The sequence below is a fragment of the Sinocyclocheilus anshuiensis genome, unplaced genomic scaffold, assembly GCF_001515605.1.
Source record: "Sinocyclocheilus anshuiensis isolate Anshui unplaced genomic scaffold, SAMN03320099.WGS_v1.1 scaffold1120, whole genome shotgun sequence".
In the NCBI taxonomy this organism is placed as follows: Eukaryota; Metazoa; Chordata; class Actinopteri; order Cypriniformes; family Cyprinidae; genus Sinocyclocheilus; species Sinocyclocheilus anshuiensis.
Genome location: NW_015551069.1, coordinates 47255 through 74209, shown reverse-complemented (window position 1 = coordinate 74209; position 26955 = coordinate 47255). Strand labels below are relative to the sequence as shown.

The 26955-nt window shown below is 34.6% G+C and overlaps 1 protein-coding gene across 3 annotated transcripts; it reads right to left on the bottom strand.

The window, feature by feature from the left end:
• LOC107662165 (phosphoethanolamine N-methyltransferase 3-like) lies at window positions 1-26626 on the bottom strand. Of its 3 annotated transcripts, none has more exons than XM_016452078.1 (12): window positions 26622-26626; window positions 8887-9107; window positions 7663-7818; window positions 6867-7003; window positions 5431-5588; window positions 5154-5348; window positions 3876-3965; window positions 3587-3676; window positions 2186-2308; window positions 1518-1649; window positions 1219-1335; window positions 1-296 (listed from the first exon to the last, which is right to left on the bottom strand). In XM_016452078.1, the coding sequence occupies exons 2-12, from the start codon at window positions 9081-9083 to the stop codon at window positions 186-188; spliced, it is 1506 nt and encodes a 501-aa protein (XP_016307564.1). In that variant the 5' UTR covers window positions 9084-9107; window positions 26622-26626; the 3' UTR covers window positions 1-185. The 3 variants fall into 3 exon arrangements, with proteins under 3 accessions (XP_016307564.1, XP_016307566.1, XP_016307565.1); XM_016452080.1 differs by lacking the exon at window positions 26622-26626 and adding an exon at window positions 10860-11106 and having other exon boundaries at window positions 8887-9064; XM_016452079.1 differs by lacking the exon at window positions 26622-26626 and adding an exon at window positions 10578-10790 and having other exon boundaries at window positions 8887-9064.
• Window positions 26627-26955: the final 329 nt, after the last annotated feature.

Below are 26955 nucleotides of genomic sequence, written 5' to 3'. Positions count from 1 at the left end.
TAATATAGAAAAGTAGAATTTTATTAATTTATGCTGCATAACAGTATGTCGGTCTTACAGCTCTGATACTCAAAGCTTGCGCACTGTTGTGCAATTCACAGAATTAGATAGAACAGTGAGTTTAATATAGCATCTGAAATATATTGATTTGAATTTGATCATTAGTTGGATTGTTCCTCTCTCTCTCATTCTTTGGTGGCATAGAAAAGCCCCCAGCGTTGGTCTCCAGTCTCACAGCGCTGCAGTTTTTCTGTCCATCCGTTTACAACAGCATCATAGTCTTCCTGAGAGAACTCCTGTGGAGGAGACAGAGGTTACAAGAGTACACGGTAAGCTGCTTGCTTTCCAACAATATTCATGCAAACTTTAAAGGAATAGTTCACCCAAAAATTACAAATTTAAGATGTAGATGAGTTTGTTTCTTCATGGGAACAGATTTGGAGAAATGTAGCATTACATCACTTGCTCACCAATGGATCCTCTGCAGTGAATGGGTGCCGTCAGAATGAGAGTCCAAACAGCTGATAAAAACATCACGATAATCCACAAGTAATCCACACAACTCCAGTCCCTCAATTAAGTTCTTGTGAAGTGAAAGATACATCAAACAGTTGCTGGTTGCCATTGACTTCCATAGTAGGAAAAAAAAATACTATGGAAGTCAATGGCAACCACCAACTGTTTGATTACCAGCAATCTTCAAAATATCTTCTTTTGTGTTCAACATAAGAAAGCAACTCATACAGGTTTGGAATGACATGAGGGTGAGTAAATGATGACAGAATTTTCATTTTTGGGTGAACTATCCCTTTAAGACATTTTAAACTTTAAACTGTTGCTTCTGGATAAAATATGTGTCCTCTCAACATAATATTAATTGTGGATTATTGTGATGTTTTTATCAGCTGTTTGGACTCTCATTCTGACGGCACCCATTCACTGCAGAGGATCCACTGGTGAGCAGGTGATTTCTCCAAATATGTTCCCATGAACAAACAAACTCATCTACATCTTGAATGGCTTTGCATTGGAAGGTTGAGTGCATTTGCATTTTTGGGTGAACTACCTCTTAAATGAAAGTGAAACATGTCTTCATTGCCTGCAAATGTAGCTTAAATGAAAAGGGAGGGGAAAAGGGGAAATATTTCCTTCAACAGTATGCAAATGTGTGGTTGTAAATGTAACGCAGACGTTACATGAGCAGGAGTGTGTGTTTACCTGTATAAACTCCTCCTTCATCTTCTCGGCTCTCTGCAGTTCAGCCTTTATAACCTGAATAAATTGCTCTGTTCTGTCCTCAGCGCGAACATTACTGAATCCCACCTCACTCAGGAACTGAAAAACACACACAAACACACTCAGCAAGAGCATAAACAAGCCCTTTGTTCCTGTGCCAGCTTTTTTTTGTGGCATATTCAGCATTGTAGTGACCGATACCAGCATTACATAACAGATCAATACTAAATCTCAGTCCAAACTAGCTTTAATAGTACACTATGATTTTATGAGGTCTGTACTTGTCCGTATCTCTGAGGTGTGTAGAGGATATATCCCCGCTGGTTAACGTAATCCTGAAACGCTGGAGACCAAGGCTTCTCTCCACAGCAGTAGTCACTGATCAGAAGTTTCCCGCCTGGCTTCAGCCATGACTGAAACACACATTAAAAGAACAGTTTACCTCAAAATACACATTCTTTCATCACTTCTAAGACAATACCTCATAAACGCACATTCTTTTCTCTTATTTCCTGAGAATTATTTTACACATCAGCATTTGCTTACTGTACATCACTTCATTTGCCTATTTGGATGAATCCTCCATAGTTCAATACAAATGCAAAGGCTTGTTTGTATAAGCCATACATAATGTGTCACTCATTTGAGTCTTAGTAAAATAAAAATAAAGAAGGCTCAAGGGGAAGATAACTGTTAAAACCACATACACAAAAACCAATAAATGAACTTTTCCATGACATTCTAATTTATTGAGATGCACCTGTATATTCACTGGAACACCTGCTACCCAGTGACAGTATATTTAGACCTACAGCACACAGATAATCATTTGTATATCCTCATACACACACACAACCCTTATGCGCACACATACAGTAAGCTATTTCTGTGACATATGAAGTGACAGACATGAAATTAATGCACACATTTTACTTGTGAGAACACTCACATAAAACTTTCTGAAGAGGTCAAGTTTGTCCCTGATATGCAGAATCGTGTCTCTGCTGTAAACCACATCAAACGCAGCATCAGGAAACCTTCTTTTTGTGGCATCTGACACCTCAAACTGCACCTGCAGAGGAAGGACAGACAGTTACTCTACCATCAGGAAGTGCTGAGCGACTCTCAGAGCTTTCCCAGAATGCAACTCTGTTCATTCTCAAAGCTATGCGAGTTGAAAGTGTTATTATTTAACATTTTAAAAGAGATTTCTAAATTTCCTGTGGAAAAACTTAGTACTAGGTTGTTAGGGTGTTGCTATGCAGTTGTTATAGGTGGTTGATAGGGTGTTGTGTGTGGTTGTCAGGATGTTGCTATGCAGTTGCTAGATTGTTATAGGTGGCTACTATGGTGTTATGGGTGGTTACCAGGGTGTTGCTATGTAGTAACAACCTAGTTGTAATAGATGGTTGCCAGGGTGTTGTGTGTGGTTAACAGGGTGTTGCTATGTAGTTGATAGATTATTATAGGTGGCTGCTATGGTGTTATGGGTGGTTACCAGGGTGTTGCTGTGTAGTAACCTGGTTGTGATAGGAGGTTCCTAGGGTGTTGCCATGCAGTTACTAAGTTGTTGAAGGTGGCTGCTATGGTGTTATGGGTGGTTACCAGGGTGTTGCCATGCAGTTGCTACAGTAGGTTGTTATAGGTGGCTGCTATGGTGTTATGGGTGGTTACCAGGTGTTGCTACGTAGTAACAACCTAGTCGTAATAGGTGGTTGCCAGGGTGTTGTGTGTGGTTACCAGGGTGTTGCTATACAGTTGTGAAATTACTAGTATTTTGCTATGTAGTTGCTAGGGTTTTCTGGGTGGTTGTCAGGGTGTTGCTATGTAGATGCTAGATTAATATAAGTTGTTGCTAATATGCTATGGCTGCTTACCAGGGTGTTGCTATGGAGTTGCTAGGTTGCTGTGGTTACTGATTTTTTTTTTAGCAGTTTGATGGGTTTTGCTATGTGGTTGCCAGGGTGTTGCTATGCAATTGCTAGGTTGTTATATGTGGTTTCTAGGGTGTTGCTATGTGGTTACTGAGCTGTTTGAGCAGTTTTGTGGGTTTTGCTATGTGGCTGCCAGGGTGTTGCTATACAGTTGACATGCTGTTCTGAGTATTGTGTGATTTGCTTTGGGGTTTCTATAGTGATCTGGGTGGTTGCCAGGGTGTTGCTATGCAGCTGCAAAGCTGTTCTGAGTTGTTGCTTTTGCTATGGAGTTACAAGTTTGTTATGGTTGGTTGCTAGTGTTTCAATGCAGTTGCAAAGCTGTTCTGTGTTTGTTGCAATTTTTATGTGGTTGCCAGGGTGTTGTGAGTGGTTGTCAGGGTGTTGCTAAGTATTTGCTGAAAAACTCAGTTTACTAATGGCAGTTTCTCCTTCACGGCTCTCTCCATGGCAATCTCCACCATGTTTGATGACAGGTCCATGCCCAGAACCTCAACCCCAAAGGTCTGTCATTTAAAAAGATAATTCAGCAAGTTAGTAATTAATCGTATCACCACACTAAAATATAGACAAAACAGAATTTCTGTCTAATAATATTTAATTACGGTTTGCTTGTTTAAAGGTCCTGAGAAATACAGACTTAGGAGAGTGAAACACGTTCTGAAGTAACACATAAACCCACCACACGTTAAATTTTTGGCTCACCTTGGCCATGTAGAAATCTCCGCCTCCAATCCCACAGCCAACATCAAGAACCTTCTGTCCGGCGGTCAAGTTCAGCATATCAACAAACTCCTAATAGGTTACAGATTAATATATCAAAGAGATTGAGAGAAAACAAACCATTAATTATTGACTAAAATGATGAGATAACACTGAGAATTAAGAGATCAGTAGTTCTCCACTGCTGAGCCATGAGCCAAAAATGAGGAATCCTCAAAACCAAAATTAAAGTATATGACAGAAATATTAATACATTAATTGCTTAAATTGTTATTAATTTTATTACAAATACTTTAGTCTGGTAAACACTTTTGGTACTTTGTTTCTGAAAGTTACATAGTTACTCCAATAGTAACCAATTTGACTCCAATTGGTAGTCTCCAATAGACAAGTGACCATATTATAATTGAGTCAATAATGATTCATTTAAATGATCGTTTCAAAAATCCTATTCATTCAGGAAGGGAGGAACGAAATTAATAATCTTTATTAATGAGTCATTAAATTATTTATTTAACTGATTCATTCAGAAACGCATATTTATTTACGAACGAAACAAGCAGCTGTCTTTACGAATGAATCCTTGAATCATTCATTCAACAGCGATTCATTCTAAAACGTCGCTTTAGAATCGTTTAGAAACAAAACAAGCTGCTGTCTTAATAAACGAGTCATCGATTGAATCATTCAGTCAACAGATTCATTCAAAAACATACTCACTTGGAAACGAATTTTTAGCATATATCATTCGACTTATTCATTCATTAAAAACTTATTATTCATTAAAAAACGCCTATACTTTCAGGGTGGAATCATTCATTCAACGATTCATCTTAAAACAACTCATTGAACAATTCCAAATTTTGCTCCGTTTTGCAGCGGTTCTGCTGTGCCTTGGTTTGGTAAGTGGTAATATTGTATCTAAATATACTTTACTCAAAATGAACACGTTGTTCACTGAACTGCTGGACTGTTATTATTATGTAGCCTAACTTATATTCATACACTCAGAAAAAAGGTAGCCTACAAAAGCTATCACTGAGGCAGTACCTTTTAAAAAATACTAATATGTACCATTTAGGTACTAATATGTACTCTTTATGTATTATTATGTATCTGTATGGTACTAATATGCATCTTTTAGGTGTATTAAAGGTAAAAGTACCTTTCGAAAAGGTAGATTGTAGATTGTAATTAATAATAATAATTCTTCTTTCTTTCTTAGGGGACGTATGACCCTACATATTCTGCATCCCTGACCTTTGTTGTGCTGAATCCGCCTGTGCTGACAAATCCTGATCCGAACATCTTCTCGTAACGTAAGATTCCTCTTCTGGTGTACTGCTGGTTATCTAGAAACTCCTGGAATGTGGAAAAGCCGCCCTGATGCTGCTGTACAGCATCACGACGAACCTTCTGCATGAGCCAACACAACTGGTTCTGGTTGTTCTTCATCTAAGACAAAGAAATCATTTCCATTTCAGTTTATTATACAGAGTTCATGTCCTTAAAATAATTTGCTGACTGACTGGTTTACCTTCACATAGGTCTGAACTGTCTTATTGAGCACCATGTCAAACCCGTAGCATTTCTTCTCTGTCTGATCTGATTCGTCCAGCAGGAGTGACGACATCAGGTGGTTGTAGTAAGCAGGGCTTCTGTAGTGCGTGGGGTTAAAATCTCGCTTGCAGTCACCTGTGGACGTAAAAAAGACATTAAAATTGATAGAAAATAATCTTCATTATGCTACTCTAAAGCTGTAATAAAAGTAATAAAGCATGAGGATCAGTGCGCGCTATATGAGGGTAATTATAGTTAACTAAAACTTTTGTTACTTGAAATAAAATAAACTTGAACTCAAATAAAATATGCAAATAACTCAAATAAAATATACAAATAAAACAACTTTAAACATATTGTATTACAGCTAATTGCCAAGGCAACATTTCTCATGTACATATAGTTTAACTTGATGTACTAAAATAACTGAAACTAAAACTGAAATAGAAAACTGTACAGACATATTTTAAACAAAATGAATAAAAATAAAAAACACAACAAAATAACTTTAAAAGTAAAACAAAAACTGAAAATCTAAACATATGTACAAAATATAAAACTAATTCAAAATGTTAATAAAAAAATATAATAGCATCTCAATTATGCTAAACACTACACTATATGGAAGAATATATATATATATATATATATGTTCTAGTAATTGTTAACAAAATGCAGTAACTCATTGTGTCTCCCTTTTATTTTTGAATGATAAAGCCCTACATTTTTGTGTTTAATAACGTTTTAGGCTCCAATAATAATAATAATTGTAATAAACTATGGTTAAAGTGTTTATCATTTATTTGCATAACTATAGATTCTAGAAATACAGGTTTGTCACACTAAGTGCTTATTTATTCGTATACGGCCCGCAGTGTCTTTTAGTACGGCCCGCTGGATCATATTAGACTCGGATGATCAATTTGAAAACATTTGAAAAGCAAGTCACGTAAAGATTGCTTTCAGTTTATGATTTTAATACCATCTCCAACCAGGAGAGGTCGCTCCCCTATTAATTTCAGTGTAGGACGTTCACTTTTCTTAAAAAAATTGTTTAAAGGCTGAAATGTGAAGTGCAGATCTTAAAAAGGTCTTTAAAGGTCTTAAATCCTGCAGATACCAGGTTATTTTATGGTACCATTTCGAATAACTTTTTTTTTTTTAATTAAGCCCTTTTTAACTGTCCTTTTAGGTTGTTTTGAGAATGTTCTGTAGGCTACATTTCCTTCAATAAAAAGGAAATTGAGTAAGACGGTGTAAAAGGTGTGTGGACGTGGATTAGTAATCTGGCCCCTTGGTATAAAGGAGAAAAAATGCTGGCCCTCGTCACTATCAAAGTTGCCCATCCCTGAAATAGAACAAAAAGAAATCACTGCCATTAAATGTCAAATTACAGGGTGTTGTTTCTCTAACCTGACTGGTGAAAGCAGGACTCCCTGAAGAACAGATAGCCGCCTGGGCGGAGCCACATAATGAACTTCTCAGCCAATGACTTCAGCTCCTGATCACTCAGATACATCAACAGCCAATTAGAGAAGACCACATCCAAACTGAAAGAGAAAGTGTCAGAGAGATGAAGTGGAAGATGGAGAAAGACATCAAATGAGATGGAATGCATCTTCTCAGATCTTTTTATACCCAATGAAATTAAAATTGAATAATAATAGTGCAGTGTTGGGGTGCCTCCAGGACCAGGGTTGGGAACCACTGATCTAAAGAACCTTTTTATGCTATAAAGAACCTTTTGTGGAATGGAAAGATTCCATAGATGTTAAATGTTCTTCATGGAACCATCGATGTGAAGCTGTGCACTCTTGTACACTAACAGCTGACATTACACATTTACTATTTACTGTCTTTCTTTTCTAGGAAAATGGACCAAAAATACTGATGACTCCTTAGGGGTGTATCCAAAGTTTGGCCAATCAGTGCTTTTCAAAATGATAATCATAGCAATGGCACTCTTAGCCTTTCAGTCTTGGTCTAACACCTAATTATTCATCTTAATTCTTCAAGTCTTTTGCCATTAATATCTTTTTATCTTTGTATATAATCATATAAATGATTATATACAAAATTAATAGTAGTTATTGACATTGATGTGGTTTGGTATTGGTAAAATGTGCTTGGAAAAAAATACGATCAGAATATTGGCTGGCCTAATAATTCTGCACGCACTGTAGCTGTGTTTATAGGGCTGAATATATACCTGTGTTTAGGGAAATCCAGCTTTGTGACATCAGCTTGGATGAATTCAGCGTTGCCCAGGTGACTGTTGTCCTTTTTGTTCTTTTCCACAAACTTCTCCATGAAGTCCACAGCGGTCACGTGACGGGCCTTGCCAATGAGGTGACGTGTGAACCGACTGAAAAGAGCAAAGGTCATGATAACAATGCAGCAAATAAACCATGCTTAAAAGCTTAGTACTGGCCAAGAAACAGATTACCTAACCATTTGACCTTTCGATTAGATTTCCACCAGATTTTCATCATTTTGATTTGACAGTTTCACTGGGACATATAATTGTATTGCTGCATATAATTGTATACTTGTATACAATGAGTATTGTTGAATTAATGTTCCTTGTTTGTCATTTCAACTCATTTTTAAAACTCCTATCTTGTTGAATCTCATATAACTTCAAAATGAATTGGTTCAATTATTTTAATGAGTTCAAGTAATATAAAAACTAGTGCTGTCAAACGATTAATCGCGATTAATCGCATAAAAAATTAAAGTTTGTTTGCATAATATATGTGTGTTCTGTGTATATATATATACACAGAACACACATATATTATGCAAACAAACTTTAATTTTTTATGCGATTAATCGCGATTAATCGCATAAAAAATTAAAGTTTGTTTGCATAATATATGTGTGTTCTGTGTATATATATATACACAGAACACACATATATTATGCAAACAAACTTTAATTTTTTATGCGATTAATCGCGATTAATCGCATAAAAAATTAAAGTTTGTTTGCATAATATATGTGTGTTCTGTGTATATATATATACATATATATATATATATACACAGAACACACATATATTATGCAAACAAACTTTAATTTTTTATGCGATTAATCGCGATTAATCGTTTGACAGCATATGTTAAAACATATGTTGCCATGAATTGATCTCGTAATTTTTTATAGTGTTGTTTGTACATATCTGTAATATCTTGTAAATAATAAGTATAATTTGTAAAGTGTTCATACATCATGGTAGTTTTTGTTGCAATGCCTTCAGTTTATGATGATTTTATTTCTAACACGAAACCTATTTTCGTGTTAGAAAATAATGCAAAACATTAACTGCTATTTTGGTGAAATAGGACTTGGACTTGTACGTATGGTTCACCCAAACATCAGAGATCTGCAGGTCTCTTCAGAATCCAAAGTCAAAGACAATGTGATCACTGACCCGATTCCAGCACCAAGTTCCAGCACATCAGAAGCAGCCAGAGAAGGGAGCAGGGAGAGGATCTCTGGCAGCTCGTGTTGGGTCAGTTCCTGAGCGTTTGAATCCAGCATCATCTCCTCTACTGTTGCAAACTTGGAATGTTCCTTCCAGAACTCCGTCATCATGTTTCGCTCGGTTTCTATGGAGACAAACCCCATCAGGTAAGGACACTGAGGATATTTCTGTTTCTCTAGATTTTCTGTTCATGGTTACCTTTACAAAACTTGACTAAACTCTTTAAAAAAAAAAAAGGTTTCAAAAGGGTTTTTTTGCCACAATGCCATATAAGATCAATTTTGGGTTCCCCAAAGAACCTTTCAATGAACATTGTAAAAGAAGTGCGAAGAACATTTTAAAAGAACATTTTCCCACTATCCAGTCCATGTTTGTAAAAAAATGTTAAGCAACACATTAAATAAAATATGAAATTCTGAAGTAGTTTTGTAGATTAAGTGTATTTCTTTAGTTTATATTGCATAATTATTATGTAAAATAAGTGTTAATTTAAATTTAACAAATCTCATTTGCTTATATTACTTATATTATATTATTATATTGTTTTTCAGAATTATATCTTCTTTTAATTATATGTTCTCCAGACATCAGGCCATTTAAAAAAAGGGTCAAACTCCTATATACCATATTGCAAAATGTATCTACAATAATAATTAAAAGTCCAAAAATGATCCAAACATTATTTTTAAGTTTTACTCTGTAAGACTAAACTGATGGATGTCTCAATACAGAGATGGTGTTCAAGTAAGTTTAATTTTATCATCTCATACAAGCAATATTTGACAAAATACTGGCATTGGGAAAAAAAAATGTTCTCACCCTGACATCTGTACTGGCCATTTAAAAACCCAATGGGGTCTTTCAAAAGGGTTTTTTTGCCACAATGCCATATAAGATCAATTTTGGGTTCCCCAAAGAACCTTTCAATGAACATTGTAAAAGAAGTGCGAAGAACATTTTAAAAGAACATTTTCCCACTATCCAGTCCATGTTTGTAAAAAAATGTTAAGCAACACATTAAATAAAATATGAAATTCTGAAGTAGTTTTGTAGATTAAGTGTATTTCTTTAGTTTATATTGCATAATTATTATGTAAAATAAGTGTTAATTTAAATTTAACAAATCTCATTTGCTTATATTACTTATATTATATTATTATATTGTTTTTCAGAATTATATCTTCTTTTAATTATATGTTCTCCAGACATCAGGCCATTTAAAAAAAGGGTCAAACTCCTATATACCATATTGCAAAATGTATCTACAATAATAATTAAAAGTCCAAAAATGATCCAAACATTATTTTTAAGTTTTACTCTGTAAGACTAAACTGATGGATGTCTCAATACAGAGATGGTGTTCAAGTAAGTTTAATTTGATCATCTCATACAAGCAATATTTGACAAAATACTGGCATTGGGAAAAAAAAATGTTCTCACCCTGACATCTGTACCGGCCATTTAAAAACCCAATGGGGTCAATCCCTAAATACAAATTTGCTAAAATCCTAATTATATCATTCCAAATTACATAACTCCAAAGTGAGTTATATTTAATGAAATAATTTAAGTTTAATTTCATCATCTCATTCAAGCAATATTGACATGGGAAAAAATGCCATGTGTTTTTGTCTTACCTTTTTCCATATCAGTGAAATAGAATAAAATAAAATAACAAAACGGAATATACAGATATAAATCCAACTCTTTTCCACCGGAACAGTTTGTTCAGTCAGCTTGTAAGTCTCTTTAAGCACTCATGCGCGCTGTCCTGTCCGGGTCTATATTACTCAGGAGGACTAATAAACCCCGCTGACCATTAGGGCGAGGGGAGGAGAGCTGCGCTTTACGCATGAATAATAATGCTACTAAAATCCAGGGGGGTTACGAAAGGCAGTGATGGAACGGGATTCCCTTACCTTAAGCCCGGGCTGGATGCGCGTTGCGTCAGGCTTCGTTCACAGACGTTTGGAAAGGGAGGCGTCAAAGCTGAATGAGACCATATCCTTACGCTTTCTGATTGGAGAAATGGAGACGAGAGAGACGCCGGTATGTCCCTCCTCGGGTTTATTAATGGTGATGCAGAATTATGAAACAAGCGAAAAACGTAACGTGTAATTAAAGCTCTCCACGCGCACCGGCTTCTGCTGGAAAAGTGCTGACGCACCTCGTACGCGCTCTAGACAGGAATGCGTGCTCGTTGCGCAATATTGCCTCATGCATTCTGGAGCCAATAGCTGCTAAACTGAAGAGAGAAACGTTTAAATGAACAGCCACCAGTTAATATGATAATTAATGTGTAATTCAATACCTTATTGCGCTGTTTGGTATTGTGCTCATGTTGGGCTGTATTTGTGTTGTTTTGCATTATATTTTATGTGTTTAATGATGAAAGCAATCGTTTTATATTCCATGTAGCAGAAAAAGATTCCACATAGCTGAAAACCAGAGGTCTAGTTGGCATGCCAATGAATATATTAATAATATAATTAATGTACCTTTATTGAAGGTGTTTTTTTTTTAACGTTTTTGAAAGATGTATTACTAGTTACATTTAAAAAAAAAAAGAATAAACGAATGAATGAATAAGTAAGTAAATACATTTAAATGAAAAGTAACACCCAGGGTTATTATAATGAACTGAAGCTAAAATATTACTAAGTAACTAACACATATGTTGTCATAATTGGAACTTGCCTTTAAATATAAAGTAACATGCTGGTTTGTTATAATGTTATGACACTAAAACTAAAACTAACTGACTAGCTAAATGCATAACTTGGGGAAAAAAAGAACTGAAATTGTATTTTGTTTCAGCTAGTTGCCAAGATTTAGTTGGCAATATTTCTAATTGTATTTTCTAACTTAGTATTTTTTTTGTAATTAATAGAAAATAAAAAAGAAATGTATTTTCTAATTCTAATTAATTTATTATTAATTTCGAATTAATTTATTAGAAAGTTGGCATAATTGGAACGTGGCTTTAAATGAAAAGTAACACCCAGGGTTATCATAATGAACTGAAACTAAAACAATACTAAAAAGAAATGTATTTTCTAATTCTAATTAATTTATTATTAATTTCTAATTAATTTATTAGAAAGTTGGCATAATTGGAACGTGGCTTTAAATGAAAAGTAACACCCTGGGTTATCATAATGAACTGAAACTAAAACAATACTAACTAACTAACTAACTAATGTACATTGTCATAATTGGAGTTGCCTTTAAATATAAAATAACATTCTGGTTTATTATAATGTTATGATAATGTTATAATACTAACTAACTAAATACATAGCTTGGGGAAAAAAATAACTGAAATTGTATTTTGTTTCAGCTATAGTTGCCAAGATTTAGTTGGAAATATTGTTAAGTTAATAACTTAATAAATAAGTTGATGTTGTAAAATAACTAAAACTAAAATAAAAATAAGAACTGTAAAGATGTGTTTTTTTAAACTACAAAAACTATGAAAACGGGAAATATAAAATATATTTGTAGAAATTAATTCGAAATGTTAATAAAAACTACAATATCTCATGTCTATTAGCATGACACATACTTTACAAATTAAAAATATGTCCACCTGCCCTGAGCTGATGTTTATAAAAATACCCTTATGATAGCCACATGTGACAAAAATATAAAAAAAAGAACAAAAAATAATACTTTTATTTGGCAAGAATGCATTAAATTGATCAAAAGACATTTATAGTGTTACAAAAGATTTCTATTTCAAATAAATACTGTTCTTTTAAACTTTCTATTCACCGTCAGATCCTGAAAAATATATATATATTTCCAGAAAAAAATATGAAGCAACACAACTGTTTTCAGCATTAATAATAATCAGAAATGTTTCTTGAGCAGCAAATCAGCATATTAGAATGATTTCTGAAGGATCGTATGATGCTGAAAATTCAGCTTTGCATCACAGGAACATTTTACAGCATATTACAATAGAAAAGAGTTATTTTAAATTGTAATAGTATTTCCTAATATTACAGTTTTTTTTACTGTATTTTTGATCAAATAAATGCAGCTTTGTTGAGCAGAACAGACTTCTTTCAAAACCGATCCCAATATATTGAAGAATAGTGTAAGTCTGTGATTTTAAGTACAATACTATAAATCCACTTGGCCTACTTAACAATAATTTAGATCACGTGGCTATATGATGTTTAAAAAATAGCTTGACATTGTGACTCTGCTCACAGGCTTAAAATAATATGTCATTATGACACCAGTGAAATAATATAATAGTGCTACTCATGTCTACATATATCATCTAGCACTTATTATCGAGATACTGGAGATAAAACAGAGTTCAGCAAAGGACAGATGATGTAAGAGCAAGACATGCTGTTCATTAACCCACCACAGGGCACAAACTCACAGAATGCCCCAATTTTTCATTAAAATGATCATTACTAAACCAAAGTCCAAAATACATTACAAAACCAACCAAAATTAAAATACAAAAATACATTGGTAATGTATTACATAAGAAAAATACAGACACGCACATAGACATTCATGCATCATAATTGTATTTTTATATGTTTTATACTACTGTGTTGTGCTGTGAGGTTTTGCATATGTTTTATTGTGCTATTATTGTTACGCTGCAGGGTTGTTCTGTTTTTATGTGTAAGAATTCCACTGTACTTTCTCATATGGCAGTAAACTACTAGTATTATATTACTAGTCTAGTTAACATTTGTCATTGGTCCAACACGCACCTGAGAAGTGTAAACATTAGATCATAGTTCAGTGATCAGGTTGGCCTGATCTGTACTCTCAGCACTGGACTATATGGTGTGATGTTGATCATAGTCTTTAGTTTTTTTCCTCTGGGATTTGAACAGATTATAAACAACTGCACGTGTTAAACAAACAGTTGCACAAGCTAATGATTCACACGGAAAATGATTTCAAGACCCAGTTTCAGGCCGACAGATATTTGTGCTTTTACGTGTGAAATAATTGAAGTTCCTTCTTTTGTTAAAGTGCTTTTTAACACCCATGCGATTTTATTTTCTGGAATAATTTGGATGCAGATTATTTGATTGTAAACCAGGAATGATTGCAAGACAATTAAAGTGACATTATTGGCAAAATGTCAAATTATTTTAATGTTTAATGACACGTTAATGTTAGTTGAGGTTGTCAGATGGTTTAACCCGCCTCATTATATTCTTGATTGTATACAGTAAATATCTTGAAAAATAAACCTTATGATTTTGTATGCTCATGTGTATTGAATTAAACAATTCGCAGGGTTATTATCATTAACTGAAAGTAAAACCATACAAATTGTTACTTAAAATAAAATCAACAAAACTGAAATAAAATAAAATTTGATAAACTAGTAAATACTCAAATAAAATAAAATGAATAAAATTATATAGATTTTTAAAAAACAAAAAACAAAATCGAATAAAAATGACAGAAACATCAAAATGATTAAAACTTTAAAATTAAAAAAGAAAACAGAATATATATAATTCAAACTATTAACAAAACATATTAATATAAACATTAACAAATAACAGTCTAATTAAATCAGACCATTTAATTAGAGAGTTAAAAAAGTATATGAACTCAATGTAAATATGAATATTGCATTTGTGAAGAGCCTTATTTCTCATTGACTAGTTCAGGTCTTTATTAGATCTGTGTAGCAGCAGTAGATGGCAGCATATCTCCAGCTATTTTCTCAAGAGGCCGTCACAGTCTTCCATGAAGTTAATCAGATTTTAATTGTGCAGTGCACTGTACTGGAAGTTTAATTGAAGATTAGTGTGTTACAAGTCATATTAAAATTGGATTGGCACTATGATGACAGTAAATTCAGTGTTAGCGCTCCACATAGCTTGGAAATCAGATCTGGTTGTTTACTGCCCCTCACACACAAACACAAGAAGTATTGGCCTTGGTTCTGGCAGATCCAGCAGTGTACGCTGGTTTATTGCCGTCATTTATTGCTGTTTTGGGGGGAAGGTGCGTTACTGGATAAACTACACACCTCAGCAAAAACACCGCAGTTTGTTTGGCTGTGCTGCTAAATGTGCAAGAGAGAGAAAATATGTGAAACACACACACAGAGCGAAGAAGAACGGTTGACTGAACATTACTGTAAAACAAATTAATGATCTTGCGGCACTAAATGTGTCATTCCGAAAAGCAGAAGCTCTTTATTTTCCATTGACTGGACATTATTGGGTGGAAAACAAAAGATGCTACAGCACTAAACGGCCCAGGAGCTGCACAAACTAACATTTTTAGTGTATGATCTTGCACAACGTGCCAACACAATGCCAGTTTGTGTTTACTTTTGAATGTTCTCTGGACATTCTGAAACAATAAGTAACGTTTAAAAAATGTTAGACGAACACCAAATGTTTCGGAACATTTTGCCAGAACCATAGTTTAAACTTATATAGCACCTAGACCTCAGTTATCATGAAAAAAGCCAGGAAATTTCAGTTTTGACAATATGGGACCTTTAAGGTCTTTTCACACGAAATTTTCGCACGTTAAAAAATAAATATGACCTTACGTTGTGTCAATCACGTTTACACACTGCCTCCGAAACTATTGTCCATCATAAAAAAAATTCGGATCAGTTTCGATTTTCTGTTTTCGCATCCGTAGCAAGCATTTTGATAGGAAAGGATGATGAAAATGAAAAAAAAAACATACAAACATTTTGGTCTCAGTGTGCAAGAGTCTTACAGTTAGGAGTCTGTTTAGGCTATATCAATAACCCTCAGTATTATCAGTTGAAATAACGATGCTGGCCTTAGAAAACAGCTTTAAATATGCTGCATATGTCATTTCATTGTGATTCAGTTCAGGTAGCACCTCAAATTTCCACATAAGAGACATTATTTAAGGAGAGAGTGTGACTTTCCATATAACATCATGTTTAACATTTAAACTAATGAGGGGAAAGAGGAAAGACATATTTCCTGGATAGATGCACATGACAGAGTTTACACATCATAACATATACCAGTCCAAGGACAGACAGCTGAGATGAATGCTGACAGAGAAACAAACACAGACATGTCATATTAACACATGACACGTATAACCCGTAAAAAAACTCTTCATCATGTCTGTTAGAAAACATCTCAAGCATTCAGCCGTTATGTGTGTTTACTGCACTGGAAAGATATGAATGCTTTTCAAGCAACTGTCACTGAGTTTAATGGGAATGCAAACGGTTTGTATCATCCAGCTTTACATCCAATCACCTTGACCTGAACATGTCTAGTTTAATAGCACAGAGGTTTGAATGCCATAAGGAGAACTTTGTTGAGTACTAAAGTTTGTGTACGATTGCACTTAAAGGAATAGTAAAATGAAAAATCTGTAATCATGAACTCTCAGGGTTATTATGGTTAACTAAAACTAAAACTGTTCATTACTTTAAACAAAATGAACATTAACTGAAATAAAATAAAATATATAAAGTTGCCAAGGTAACATTTCTCATTTTCATTTAGCTTAGTACTGAAATAACTAAAACGAAATAAACTAAACTAATAAATGCAAATAAAAAGGGCCCTCCAAAAAAATAAAAAAAAAATAAATAAATGAAACTGACAAAAGCGAACAACAGCATCACTAAAATTTTAACTCAAATTCAAGTGAAATCAGAAAGTATAAAATCTAATTCAAAATATTAAGAAAAACTAATAAATCAATGATATTTGGTAGAATTTCCATGTTTCATTATCCCTTTAAACTATGACCAATAGACCATTTTACATGCTTGTAATAGTGTAACATTTTGTAGACAATTCATGTTACAATGAATCCAAGCAACTTATGCATTCCTGGGATTCGAACCCTTGACTTTGATGGCTGCTAGCGCCATCTACTGTTTGAGCTTCAGGAGCAGCATTGTGACAATTTAAAACATGCCAGCCCATTGAATAGCTTGAATAGGAAAAAATGCTTTTGTGTTTACGTCCCTTTATGCCTTATAAAGACATTTAACATTGCTCTGTGAAATTTCTCTGAACGCGTTCTAGTAATTTCAATAGGAATCCGCACAGTTGGGAGTTTCGAGTAAGCCCAAAAAATTTCGGCACGCACATGTTGGTAATGTGAAAACACGTTGACCATGCCAAACAACAGAAAGCTGCTTGGATTGAAAGTGAGTTCTGCACTTTAACGTCACTACACTATTGACTATCCACCTTATTTTTCCCGTAAGAGCGGCCGTGGCCATTTGTAAATTTAATGTGTCTGGCTTCCGGTGTCATCCTCTTCCAGATATTTTTAGCTATACAAAACATCTTGTTTTGAGGCTTGATATTTCAAACTGGTGTGTCTTACCATATTATTTTAATGTATTATCTTAATTATGAACACACTGGTTTGTAGTGCAAACAGTTTTGCTGTTTACTGCACGGATGACCGACGAATTGGGATCTCGCTTAGAGGCGTTGCACCTGCTACCTTTTTATGCTCACGCTGTGATCAGCGGCAGCTGGATGCAATCATTGCATGCCCATGTCCATTGGTTTGTTTAGTTTACACTCGAAGTAGATTGGTCTCTCGAAGCGAGATCCCAATTCGTCGGTCATCCGACGTGACGTCGGGAGTGACCGACTGAAAGGGAACGGCTTACTTCCGCATTGAAAAATAAGGTGGATAGAAAATGGTTCTTTTTTTGCCTGCGAAAATTCGCCCAATTGCCACTAATTTGACCGCACTTGTGTTTGGTGTTGTTTGGTGTGATTATCGCAGCTGGAGAGCCAAACCTGCAAGGTTTCCTTCAGTATTTCATTTGGCATGGTACCGACAAAGTCCAGCATCCTACCGTGTGTTTAATTAGTCTCATTTTGTTTGCACCACAGCTGTTGAGTAAAAGACGCTGTTATAGCGCCGAGCACACGTGTCTGCTGGGACTGCTTTTAAAGCAGGTGGTTTTACTGCAGTCTGTTTCTCTGAAGAATAACCTCATTCACTTTTAGAGTCTGTGACAGTTCTTCAGCTTCTTTAATCGGCTGTTTATGCAAAGCAGAGCTCTGCGCACACCACTGCTGATGCACACCTTGTGTGTGTGTGTGCGCGTGAGGTTGTATTGGCATTAGGTATACAGCTTTAAACGACAGCGCCAAATGTTGCTTACTGGTCCTTTGAGAATCACAGATGAGTGGGTAGAGTCTCTTTTTCTCTCTCTTTTCTCAGTCTATTTACACATGCTTTATTATGAGTCTGTTTTCTCTCCTCGTGTCTCAGAATAGAAATCTGTTCACACATATAACGTAACAGAGAAAATGTGCTGTTAGAGTAACATATTGTGCTAATAAAGTATGTTTAAAGGAAAAGTTCGGCCAAAAATACAAATTCTGTAATCTTTTACTGACTCTGATTTAATTTCTTCTGTCCATGCAATGAAATTATTTACAGACAGGTATGCCTATGTTCAATGCAGTTGTTTTGACAGAAGAAAACGAGATACTCTAGTTTCAACATTATTTATTCTTCAGACCTTCATCATCATATTTATGCAAAGTGACCCACATTTGGTTTTTGACCACTGAAAATGTGTACAATTTAACGATTTAGGCCTAGAGCCATATTGAAATTCCAATATCTCTGTAACTGAACCATGTAGGGCCTTAAAAATTAAGATGCCAAAGGGAAAGTTTGTCAAGACCCAATATCTAAAAGAGCATTAAGATATCTGTAATACTTCTTGAGTTACAGGCTTGCAAACTTGGAGAAAAACTAAGAGAAAAAGTGCTCTTTCACAATTTTTAAAAGGTCACCATTGGCACATAATGCAACAAAGATTGCTAAAGTCAACAGATTGTACTAATAGACCTACAAAATCGTGGATTACTCAGTAAATATGTATCCATGGCATTTAATATTTTGGCTTTTTATCACTATACATGTTTATCTTTCTTCAGAAAAAATCTTAGCAAAAGCAATAATTTGAGCTGGGGAAGTTCGAGCATGCTGCTGCATCATTACGTAACATCTGTAAACATGAAGAAGTTGTCCCGGCTAGTAGACTATATCGCTTGTGAGGATGCTGCAGGTGGCGGATCATTTATAGCCTTTCCTCACAGCAGCTGGAATAATAAAATGTATCATTTTGATGGCGGATTCTAATCCAGAAGGGATTATGTGTTTATGAAACACATGTAAGTGACTGAAATTTGATTATATTTCAGTTTTAAATGTGCATCTGATTACAGATAGCTTACATGGGATTACACAAGTTTTGTATTTTAAAAGGGAAACAGTTTTACGGAAGAATAATTTGCTTTTTGAGTTAAAAGATTTTTGTATATGAAATTCAAATGGTATGACAATTATAGATTAGAATGTACAGAAATTTAAATTACACGCTACTACACACTACATGTAGTCACGCAATGCTGATGTTGTTAACATTAACAATTTGAGAACAAAGTATAACAATAATAATAATTTGCATGGTTTGATGCGATATGAGCTAACCGATCGTTAGATTTAATCACCATTGGTAGCGTGATTTATTGTAATGCTTTTTTCTCAGTTGGTCAGAACAAAAGTGGCAGACTAGTTAGGCTACTTGTTTAGATGACAATATCTGGTGAAAATTCTTATTTGGGTCATACTTCCAAGACGTGGGCTAGAATCTGTGATTCCAAAGTACAGTATCCACACCAGTGCGGTGACTGTGCGGTAACTTAACGGTAATGTTAGCAAAATATTCTTAGAACATATTTTTGTTAGCTGGGCAGTTGAGTTTCAGATATAAAAGCACAAAAGTATCGTAAAAGATTTGTGTGCTACATTAACCCAGGGTTAAAAATGAAACAATTTAAAGTAACTATTCCTTTAGGTATGCAAAGCAATCATCAGAATGTTGAAGGGTCATTAAACTCTATAATGTTTGCAACGTGTTTATATTGATATTCACACCAACAATCCTCCATCCTATTAAAGCAGTGGAGAACTAAATCAAAATCTCTTTGATCCCTGCAATGATATATTGATCTCAATTAATGAACCGCTCAAAGTGTTTAAGTCCGGAGAAAAAAAACAAAAGCATCCCCATCCAACCACTGCTCTGATCCACAGTTTCAAGAGATTTTTTAAGAGAGTATTAATGCATATTCGCAGCTTAACTCTTAAAAATATTCAAGTTTTATTTATGCATTAAGCATTGACTTAACTAAAAAATCCTCTCATGCAACAACAAAGAATTTATGCATTTCACTATATTATTGTAGTTTTCTGTTGGTTGACTGTTGATTCTGTTGGCTGGAGTTCCAGTAACAGGAAAACAAGTTACACATCTCAAAGCAGTTTTTTTTTTCTATTACAAACTACTCAGGTAAAAATTAAACCAAAAAGCATAGTGGATTATTAGTTGGGTTAGGATTGTGGTTCAGGCTTATTGACTGCTTGATATGGTTACATTGTTTGACCATTTGCTAGTTTTATCTGCAGTTTTGTTGTTGATTTTGTCATAGATAGTAACTTATTTTGTGACTTCAGCTTGAGTTTGTTCCTCTAATAATTAACTAGTTGATTATTCCCTTGATGTTTTTCATGCACAGTACAGTATGTGTTGAGGTTTGTGTGGCATTTTCTTGTCTTTTATGAATGTATTTTGTTATATCCATGCGTTAAGCTTTTGTGAGACACGTTTTTTAAAATGTACATGGGGTAAAGCACATAATATTCAACAATCTACATCAAACTCGACAGAAATGAAGTCTTCTTTAAGTTAATTTTTTTTTTAGAAAATGTAATCCCCATAAAAGTCCAGGTCCAGATAAGATAGGTGGAAATGTCTTAAAATATTGTGCTGTTCAATTAGCGCCAGTTGTTACTGATATTTTTAGAACATCTTATTATTCTGGTATCGTCCCTGCCTTATGGAAAACATCTACAATAATTCCAGTGGCGAAAGTTTCTAGGCCCTCAGGATTAAATGATTTTTGTCCAATAGCACTTATATCACCTGTGATGAAGTGCTTTGAACATTTAGTGAAAAAGTACATTGTATCTAAAACACAGCATCTTATACATCCTCTGCAATTTGCATATCAATCCTCCAGAGGGGTTGAGGACGCAATTTTAACTGTATTGCATCTGCTGCATTCACATTTAGAGAAACCAAAAACTCATGCAAAAATTTCAGTTTGTGGATTTCTCATCAGCGTTTAACTGTATTTCTCCCCAGCATATTAGCTGCTACCTTGGCCAAAGAATTTTCATTAGATAGTATGATGCTTGCCTGGGTGACTAATTTCCTTAGTTTCAGAATCCAGCAGGTTGAAATTGGAGGGTCTATCTCAGATAAAATGATAATTTCGATCGGAGCTCCCCAGGGATGTGTTCTATCCCCGTTATTATTTATTTTATATACAAATTCTTGTGTGAGTTCTTTTAAAAACAGACATATCGTAAAGTATGCAGATGATACTGCTTTAGCCTCTTACATGATGGGGAGGAAAAACATGGGCCTGTTTCGGATTTCTTTTTAAATTGGTGTGAAAATTCAAATCTTCTCTTAAATATCTCTAAAACTAAGGGAGATGGTTATCGATTTTAGAGAGAATGAGCAAAGTGTCACCCATCCTACAACAATTAACGGGGAGCAAATACAGTTATTAACAAATTACAAATACCTTGGTATAAAGCTGGACAATAAACTCAGGTGGGATGCATGGACTGACAGTGTAAGCAAAAATCTTCAACAGAGAATGTATATCCTGAAGAATTTACTGACTTTTAATGTCCATAGCAGAATATTGTTGATGTTTTATGGGGCTTTTATTGAAAGCATTATGACATTTTGTGTGATCTGTTGGCATGGTAATGCTTCTGAGGCTCAGAAGAGATCATTGGGGAAGGTGGTAACAACAGCAAGTAAATTGTTAGGAACAAAGTTAGAGAGCATAGAGAGTATATACAAAGAAAGAGTGTTAAATAAGGCTAACATCATTGTGAATGATAGGAGGCATCCTTTATCTTATACTTTTGAATTGTTACCATCAGGTCGACGATATTGTGTTCCTAGATGTTTAAAAAATAGGTTAAAATGATCCTTTATTCCCCAAGCAATTAGGTTTTTAAATTCTTATTCCTCTAGTGGTAGCTGATAGTCAGTTTAGATTGGATATTTTAATTTTATTACTAGTATTAAATTATTGTTTACATCTATATATATATGCCTAATGTGAATCGTCAAATATCTATGTGAGTGTATGCTGCAAACATAATTTCCCTACGGGGATAAATAAATTCTGAACTGAACTGAAGTTAGTTAATATTATTATTGATATAAATGATAAAAATGAATATAATTGTTCAAATGTATTATTTTGTTATTCCATTTTTATTTATTTGTAGGCCCATAAAGTGATTACAGTTTGTTGTATTTTATCTTAGTATTTAGTAGAGAGTCCGCACCACACACACACACACACACACACACACACACACACACACACACACTGAGAGGACTGATTCATAATGCATGAATTTAATTGCACTGAGAGAGAATATTTCATATCCAGTTAGACTTTGCCAGAAGAGCAAATCACATCTCACCCGGCCTCTCATTCAGTCTCTCACACTCTCTCGCTGTCTGCCTGCAAAGCATGTTAATTTATGTGTTAAATGAAAGCAAATCAGTTATCCGCTAAAGGAGAGAGAGTGTGTGGTGTTGTTGTGTGTCCCAGACGGTCTGATGTATCCAAGGGTAGCAGCTGTTTCTAAGACCCTTATGTGACAGTTTGTGTGTGTGTGTGTGTGTGTGTATGTGTGATGTAGCTCAAGCAGACGGTCATGTCGTCCTGTAGCAAAGAAAAACCATAAATCTAATATAGCAATCAGATTAGATGGACAGTAAATGGAGACTTCTTAACAAAAAGCTCCAATTAATCTCCTTGATATGAACTCATACATTTCTTATGATCTGATCTGCTGTCTAGATTCATTTTATTGAGCTTATTGACTAATTTGTGTTTATGTAATACATAACATCAAGGTTTTACTTGATTATTGCAGTTTTCTTTTGGTTGACTTACTATTTTGAAGTTTGTGCAACAGGAAAACAAGTTATGCATCTCAATACAGCCTTTTTATTATCATATACTCTGGTAAAAGTCAAACCAAAAAGCATGGGTTAGTTGGATTAATGCAGTTCAAACTGTGGTTCAGGTCCACTACAAAATGCTTATTGCTCTATTACGTTATAAAAACGTTATTTCTAAATGTTCTGAATATGAAAACTGACATTTTTGCAAATGCATAGGATATGTAGCTGGATAAAACATGCAACAGACATATAAAATGCTGTATTAGAAGTGTTTCTTCCCTTTTACCCATTTATTTTGCTGTCCTAACTATATTTGATTACATGGTTAGTTGCACTTTATTATTTGCACTTAATATGGTTTGTCACTGATGTCCGTGAGCCATTGATCAGACCTGATCCACTGGAGCTATGAATGAATCACTTTATTGCTCATTCTCTTTCTTGTATCATTTCATCTCTCCTCTTCTTTCTGTGAGTGATCTGATTGTTTTCTTTTGTTCTCTGTTTCTCTCCTCTTCCCCCGCAGGCATTTTGTCTTCTGTCTATCTGTCTGTCTCAGGGACTGATGGTAAATTTAGAGACTTGTTAAAATCTGTCTCACACTTCCTACATGCTCTTTCTTACACATACACATTCCTGTTTTTCATGTTTAATCTTGCTTTTAATCACACGGGTGATAAGCAGGTTCATTCTTCACAGAGAATAATTTCCCTTTATATCCATTACAGTGTAAACAAACTCATTCCAGCCCAGTCTCACAGATATCAGCATCCTTATGCAAATCTGATGGTAAATTTAGAGACTTGTTAAAATCTGTCTCACACTTCCTACATGCTCTTTCTTACACATACACATTCCTGTTTTTCATGTTTAATCTTGCTTTATATCCATTACAGTGTAAACAAACTCATTCCAGCCCAGTCTCACAGATATCAGCGTCCTTATGCAAATCTCATAATGCTCCTTAATCTCGCTGTTGTTATTTCAATCCAAACAGGAAGGATTATATGAAAACAGCTTGTCTTTTTTCTGGCTTTTCCTCAAATCATTATTAATGGCATAAAATATGAAGAGTTAGTGACTTGATGAATTCCTAACCTAAAGTGTTACACTAATACCAGTCTCTTCTAATCACCAAAGCTGCATTTATTTGATTAAAAATACAGTAAAAACAGTAATAATGTGAAATATAATTAAAATAATAAACAGTTCATTTTAGATTATATATAGACTACTGTTCGGAGTTGGTGTCATTTTGAAAGAAGTCTCTTCTGCTCACCAAGGCTGCATTTATTTGATCAAAAATACAGTAAATTTAAGACTATTGTGAAATATTATTACAATTTAAAATAACAGTTTTCTATTTGAATATATGTTAAAATTTAATTTATTCCTGTGATGCAAAGCTGAATTTTCAGCATCATTACTCCAGTCTTAAGTGTCACATGATCCTTCAGAAATCAATCTAATATGATGATTTGTTGCTCAACAAACATTTGATTATTATCAATATTGAAAATAGTTGAAACAGTGAATAAAATAGTTAAACAGTTTTAAATATATTCAAATAGAAAACTTATTTTAAATTGTAAAAATGTATCACATTATTACTGTTTTACTGTATTTGTGATCAACCAAATACAGACTTTGTGAGCATGACAGACTTCTTTAAAAAGCCATTAAAGTGATAGTTTACTCAAAATTGCCTAAATATTCATTTTTGGGTGAACTATCCCTTTAAGAAGCCACTTCGCAACTAACCAGAATACTTAAGCATCCACATAACAATGCATTAAAATCCAATCAGAACACTTTAGCATTATGGCAGTGAATGTTGCACATTTTCTGAAGAAAAAGTAAGCTTTCATTCTTTCTTCCTCATCCATTCCTCTCTTCATGCCAAAGTAAACACATTTTCAGATATATTGTGACAACTGAAGGTTTTAGGTTGTCGTGACAGGCTGTTTCTATAGCGATGGCCTGGGTTTGTTTCTGTGGCATCGCTCAGAGGACTGACTGATAACACAAACTGTTCCAAGCACCAAACATTTGAACAACCATAAAGCAGAAAGCAGCGTGTCTGAACGGGCCAAGTTTCCTTCAGTCAGACATATAGCTTGCCCTTCATCTTTATCCACTCGCTTTCTTTCTGCCTTTCATCGACGTTTAATAACTTCCTCTCCGTCTCTGCACTTCCTTCAGTGATGCTTGTGGGAACAGAGGGCTTAATTTTTCCATTACAGGACTCATAGATAAACAGTCCTGAATAAATGTGGGCTCAGCGAGATTATGTGTTGTGTCACGAGAGAGAGAAAATACATTTTTTCTCATTATATGTATTAATGCTGCTTTCCGCCACTGAGAATACACTGGAAAATAAATTATCGGTGTGCATGAAAGTCCACAAAAATATATCTCTAGAGTACATTTCTGTAAATAAGGCCATTTTCGAAAACTGTCGAACAAAATCAAGACTTTGTAAAAGAGCGTAATAGGACCCCTTTAACTTGAATTATGAGTAATTTTATCAGAATAAAACTGCATCTGGACATTTTACATACTGTCGTAGCTGTCGCAACTGGTTATTTTTATTACATTATATAACTGTTAGTGCTTAAAGGTTGCTCAAGGTGCTGAAAATGTACTCACCCTCAGGCCATCCAAGATGTAGATGAGTTTGTTTCTTCATGAGAACAGATTTGGAGAAATTACATCACTTGCTCACCAATGGATCTTCTGCAGTGAATGGGTGCCGTCAGAATAAGAGTCCAAACAGCTGATAAAAACATCACAATAATCCACAAGTAATCCACATGACCATCAGTTAATGTCTTGTGACATCAGTGTTGGGGAGTAACTAGTTACATGTAACGGAATTACGTAATTTAATTACAAAATAAATCGTATCAGTTACAGTTACTGAGAAAAAAAAGTGTAATTAAATTACAATTACTTCTGAAAATGTTAACGGTTACAAAGGGGGTCACATCTGAATTTTTTTCACACACATACAGATTTAATTGATTTCTTTCCCAAAATGCACTAACTGCTCTAAATTATAAGACACCAATGTTTCAGGAGTTCAGGACACAGAATAGGACACATGCTTATTCGATAACTGTTTTATGTATATGGTTTATTTTTCTTTCAAAGGCACTGTTAGATGCCAGTTTTTCCTGTCGTAGCTATGCAAAGATTTGATTTCAAAAACAGTATCATAGCTATTTAAACTATTTCTTGTTATGATTTGAAATCTGTATTTAACCTCAGAATGATCTCAAAGTAAAAAGAGGTGCTAAAGTCTGATTTTGTGGTGGCTGTGCTTTAAAATTAAATTATTATAATCTTAATTCAAGTGATGAAGGATTTTGAAAGTCTGACAATAAGGTTAACCCTGCCTGCTTTAAAGGGGTCCTATTATGCTTTTTCACTTTTTCAACTTTAGTTAGTCTGTAATGTTACTGTTTGAGCATAAAAAAGATCTGCAAAGTTACAAAGCTCAAAGTCCACTTCAAAAGGAGATATTTTATTTAACAGAAATCACTTTTCAAAAACTACAACGAATGACTTGTTTGGACTACAACGCATATCCCCCCCCAATGACAGCTGTCAGTGAAAACCTTCTTCCGAGGTGTTTCTGATAAATTTGGGACACAGATGGACCTTCAAGTGGGCCTTAAATATGCCATGGAGGGATATATAAAGGATGTTAAAATAAATATGTAAAAATACTGATCACAATGCAAACGGGAGAATTATGTTAAGGTCGTCACGATCGCAATGACAACATCCCGGATCAACACCGTTCCAAGAGCTTGTAACACTCCAAAGAGAAAGGAAAAATTGAAATCGCATCATATGACCACTTTAAGGTTTGTACGTTAGCATGGACTCACTAACTTTAACTCTAACGTTAGCTAGTTTTAGACAGAGATACC